This window comes from Pecten maximus, chromosome 6 (assembly GCF_902652985.1).
Source record: "Pecten maximus chromosome 6, xPecMax1.1, whole genome shotgun sequence".
NCBI lineage: Eukaryota > Metazoa > Mollusca > Bivalvia > Pectinida > Pectinidae > Pecten > Pecten maximus.
This window is the reverse complement of record NC_047020.1, coordinates 10,724,556-10,730,555: the sequence shown is the minus strand read 5'-3', so window position 1 is coordinate 10,730,555 and position 6,000 is coordinate 10,724,556. Positions and strand designations below refer to the sequence as shown.

The following is a 6,000-nucleotide window of genomic DNA, read 5'->3' as shown; positions in this document are numbered from 1 at the left end:
TAGTCACGTGTATTGATACAGTACAGTACCTGGTAATATAAACTATATTGTTGTTATAGTCACGTGTATTGATACAGTACAGTACCTGGTAATATAAACTATATTGTTGTTATAGTCTCGTGTATTGATACAGTACAGTACCTGGTAATATAAACTATATTGTTATAGTCTGGTGTATTGATACAGTACAGTACCTGGTAATATAAACTATATTGTTGTTATAGTCTCGTGTATTGATACAGTACAGTACCTGGTAATATAAACAATATTGTTATAGTCTCGTGTATTGATACAGTACAGTACCTGGTAATATAAACTATATTGTTGTTATAGTCTCGTGTATTGATACAGTACAGTACCTGGTAATATAAACTATATTGTTGTTATAGTCTGGTGTATTGATACAGTACAGTACCTGATAATATAAACTATATTGTTGTTATAGTCTCGTGTATTGATACAGTACAGTACCTGGTAATATAAACTATATTGTTATAGTCTCGTGTATTGATACAGTACAGTACCTGGTAATATAAACTATATTGTTGTTATAGTCTCGTGTATTGATACAGTACAGTATCTGGTAATATAAACTATATTGTTATAGTCTGGTGTATTGATACAGTACAGTACCTGGTAATATAAACTATATTGTTGTTATAGTCTCGTGTATTGATACAGTACAGTATCTGGTAATATAAACTATATTGTTATAGTCTGGTGTATTGATACAGTACAGTACCTGGTAATATAAACTATATTGTTGTTATAGTCTGGTGTATTGATACAGTACAGTACCTGGTAATATAAACTATAGTATTGTTATAGTCTGGTGTATTGATACAGTACAGTACCTGGTAATATAAACTATATTGTTGTTATAGTCTCGTGTATTGATACAGTACAGTACCTGGTAATATAAACTATATTGTTATAGTCTGGTGTATTGATACAGTACAGTACCTGGTAATATAAACTATATTGTTGTTATAGCCTCGTGTATTGATACAGTACAGTACCTGGTAATATAAACTATATTGTTGTTATAGTCTCGTGTATTGATACAGTACAGTACCTGGTAATATAAACTATATTGTTGTTATAGTCACGTGTATTGATACAGTACAGTACCTGGTAATATAAACTATATTGTTATAGTCTCGTGTATTGATACAGTACAGTATATGGTAATATTCTGAACAGATCTTGTCCATCTCCGATACATGCAGTTGACTAATTATGCCTCTAGTTGTGGAATTTTAATAATCAAACATTTAGCCTGTGGTGTTTCAGCAACTTGCGAACAAGAAAAACAGATTATTGAATAGTTTCTTTTTGTTTTATTTCATATCATAATCCACACTTCATACTAATGAAAAATTAAAAATGGCAGCTCATATACATGTATACAATCTAATGGTGCACAAGTTGATATCACAATTTACAAAAGATGTAAACTTTTATGTAAATAAAGATTAGTAACAAGCTATCCTGACCTCTAAAACCTAGAAAAACATCCTGTGTTTATTATATATAGCTTGGTGATATGATTGACAGGTGTATTCATTACGATTATGGTAATTTATGGTACAGGTACATTGTATGATGAAATCATTTGATGAAACTCAAATTTTACATATGATGAAGAAGGAGCAAAAAATGTGATCTGAGCCAATATAATTACACCTTAAAATGATAAAGATCGGTCTTAAATCATTAAATGACACATTAATTAACCTCCTCATTAATGATGCAAATCCAAACTTAATTTTCATCTACCTTTAAAACAAGAACAGCAAAACTGGATCCCAAGTGGCTAGTTTGTTAGAGTTCCATATGATAGTGGAGAGTCTACTTGTTCTATAGCCAACAAATCTAATCTAGATTTGGCAAGTTCAGTATAGAGAGTCTTCAGTATGTATAGAAAATATTGAGATTTGGCAAAACGACAACAGTCGGAGTGTTGTGGCTAACAAAACTGTCATACAAACATAGAAGTTGCGTGCGTTATGTAACTAGCTACACTGGTGACACCAACAGGGAATCAATGGATTAAATTGGATTACACACGTCATTCTCGGCTACAGTAAAGTGTGTTTTGGGAAGAGTAAAACAACAGCGATGAAAGCCTTCAGAAATTAATCAAATGTTTTCTAACCAAGGAAATTCACCACTTCTTCTTCTACAGAATTAACTACACACTTTCTAAATTCAAACCCAAGAAATACACCACTTTCTCTAAATGTAATCCTACATAAATATTGATTTTGTAGCATTTGCAGCTAAACCGGTGAATTGTCACTTAAGTGATATCCATTTTGATGCCCACACACATTGTTACCTTGTTAAATTTCCTTCATTCATCATCACAGTTAAACACAAGAATACACGAACGTCACACATGTTAAAACTACATCACCGTTAACACACAGCTAGCTATTCCTACATATTATATGGTCAAGGATATTGGCTTTAAACAGGCTAATCCTACCCGTTGCATAGTCAAGAAAATCAAGACATTGAAGATTTCGCTCAAATACAGTACAGTTGAATATCGATATCACGAAGTTAGTGGATTCATGAAAAAAACTTCCAAGATATCCCTTGTATTCAATTTTTACTTTGTTTTGCAGGGTTGTCTACTTACCAGAGTTCAGAATAACGATGTTTGGCTGTATATGCATGCGATTTCAAGTAAAACATCAAACATCTATTTTTAAAATCATCTTATCTTTTTTTCTATTCTACAATGGAAATTTTCACTTGTGTCCTTCATGTATATATGAAAACCAAAGAAATGTGTGATGTTCAACAACGGAAGCAATGTTTAGATCTCTGTTCAAATAAAATCTGTGTATAATATTTGTCTGTCACATTTGGAGGTTCAGGTATAAACGATTTCCTTGTTGGTGGGTTATCTAGTATCATTACTTAATTCACACAGATACAACAAATCCTGCACATCTTTTTTAAACAATGGAAATGAATATGAAGTATGATATTAAGATGACCACCAGCAGTTGATCAGACCCTCTTTATCTAAACTGTATAGTTTGTAAGCTGACTTGAACATTCACACACCACCAACATTAATCTAAAAGAATCTCTTAGATAAAAGGATCAATTCTTTTTTCGGTACAACACAGCTACCAAATTGTCTTAGAATGTAGTCCAGTTCTTCGGAGTAAGCTGACAGCCGACTAACACAATGTTATCCCCAACCATTAAGTTCTCTAAGAATTCCATCACAATAGAGCCTTTTCCAGGATCTCATTGACGCGTCCAACCATTGTTCTAGGGTCGTCCAGTAGGCCGGCGTTGATCATGGCATTGTCAAACAACTGTAAAATACAACAATCTGGTGTTACATCAAGCTATTACCTAGATATATCAACATCAAATGGATACATTCAAGTGTGGAATTTTGTAGCAATATTTATTTTATGCATCACAAATCTTCAAATTACCATGGTCCCCTGCAGGGAACAAACATTTATAGGTTAGTGCTAGAATAATAAACAGTCTTAAACTGGAGAACATATACATGTATTACAATTTTAGTTAAACTACTGGCCACCTTTCATGCCTTTTATGCAGCTCATTTGAATAACAACATAGGTATGGGTTTATATGTACATGTACTTACTGCACATATTGTGGCAAGGTAAAACCATGGAACCCTCGAATTTGATAGTATATTATATATATAATTACAATACAAAGAAGACATGTGCCACTAGTGGTTTGGCATTGGTAAATATACAGAATGTGGGACAGAACAAACCAGACAGAAGTACAGATTACAATATCATACTATACTGTATGTTAATATGAGTGATTTTATTTATAAAACAAAGACCTTATTTTGAATTCTGTTTATCAATCATAGTTAAGCTTTCATTAATTCAATACAGAATTTGCCTGTTCCAAAACTCCAGGAACTAAACTGTATCAAAGTGCATCAAGCCAAACTTGAGGAGTAGCCTTTTAGCTTTTTATCACACAAAGTGAAATCTAGCTAGGTGAGATAAAAATGAGTTGACATCTATATTTCACAATCACTACCAGTCTGCTATGAGTTATCTATCAGGGGTACATTTCCATCATATCCTTGACCTACATCAGTCAGGCCTGGAGAGGTAGCTGTCTATTTTTATCATATGAAATTCCTTCATCTCCAGTACTGAGAAATCTTGCCATGGACTGAAAGGCTAAACAGTGACTCTCGACTAAGACAAGACATCTAAGGAGCATACCTGAACATAGACACTGACATGGTCAGAGATCTTTACACAAGTATTTAAAAGCATTGAATAATTCTGTTGCCTACACTATGACCCGATGGAGGTCAAAGAAAGGCCGTACATGGAGAAATTTTCCACCCTTTACCCACTTAGATCTTATTATAAATGTATCTTACATTATAAATTGCCTTCCAATATGGTTAATAATGATTTGATATTGTCAAGTATAATTTGTCAGGCAATTCAGGGGTTTGATTTTATCACATCTTACAGAACAAAAATGCACATAATTTGTATAATATCATCATATACTGGAACGCAATTTGTATATCACCATATATATATACTGGAACAACATTTGTATATCACCATATACTAGAACAACATTTGTATATCACCGTATACTGGAACACCATTTGTATATCACCATATACTAGAACAACATTTGTATATCACCATATACTGGAACAACATTTGTATATCACCATATACTGGAACAACATTTGTATATCACCGTATACTGGAACAACATTTGTATATCACCGTATACTGGAACAACATTTGTATATCACCGTATACTAGAACAACATTTGTATATCACCATATACTGGAACACCATTTGTATATCACCGTATACTGGAACACCATTTGTATATCACCATATACTAGAACAACATTTGTATATCACCATATACTGAAACAACATTTGTATATCACCATATACTGGAACACCATTTGTATATCACCGTATACTGGAACACCATTTGTATATCACCATATACTAGAACAACATTTGTATATCACCATATACTGGAACACCATTTGTATATCACCAGATACTGGAACACCATTTGTATATTACATATATTTATATATATAATGAAACTTGACTGTGTTGTAGTTGGTGTGTCTGTCAAGATGTCACTGATTTCAGGTTGAAATCCTGGTAACGATGTCATATCTTCCATTGTACTTTACGTTTGGTGCCCGACTCGTCAATACACACTGAAGGTGGTTATGTGTAGGTTCTCATGTATTTGGATGGAAAACAGTCAGAGAGGTTTAAGGGAGGAAGGAATAACAGCATTGGACATATAGATCACCCAACAACTTGATAGCCCAGTCCGCTTGACTATTAACCAAGAGTTTGGAGGGACCATTCTATTACTGTATTTCTTATTTTTCATATATCTACCTATAGTAAACCAAAGTAAATAGGAACACTTACTGGTATACATATACTTTTAATCTTTTAATCTTTTAATAATTCAAACAAGTTTGAATATTACCAGTAAGATGTTCCTTCAATCAATTTTCATGCATGTTCTATTTTCTATGCTGTTTTATATTCATTTCAATGCAGGAATTGGTGAGTATTTTTAAGGAATGATAATATGAAGGAATTGGTGAGTATTTTTAAGGAATGATAATAATGTCTACATTCACACAAAGGAGTCAGCTTCAGCCGTCTATTGTCCCCTTTGCCAAAATATCTCAAAACCTCACAAAAAACAACAAAACTGTTGCACAATTTCATTTGTACATGACTGCTTATAATGGGTAGTCTTACCCTATACATTGTGGTGTCAAAAAACAAATATCATAGATTCTATGTACTGTATACCAGGTAATTTTTGCCCCAGGTTATTTTCGCTCTTGATTTGCCACGTTCAAATTCACCCTAAATTATTTTCAAGGAGTGTCCTGTTCTGTTTGTAAAATCAAAAAATTCTGTTAGGAATTCTCGATACTATTG

General features: G+C 33.0%; 1 protein-coding gene across 2 annotated transcripts in view; it reads right to left on the bottom strand.

The window, feature by feature from the left end:
* Positions 1-1,325: 1,325 nt before the first annotated feature.
* LOC117328936 (heat shock protein 75 kDa, mitochondrial-like) overlaps positions 1,326-6,000 on the bottom strand; it is a 41,900-nt gene continuing 37,225 nt past the window's right edge. For both annotated transcript variants that reach the window (XM_033886566.1, XM_033886567.1), the window contains one exon: positions 1,326-3,341. In XM_033886566.1, coding sequence (XP_033742457.1) covers positions 3,246-3,341 — 96 coding nt within the window. In that variant the 3' untranslated portion in view covers positions 1,326-3,245. The remainder of the gene's footprint in view (positions 3,342-6,000) is intronic.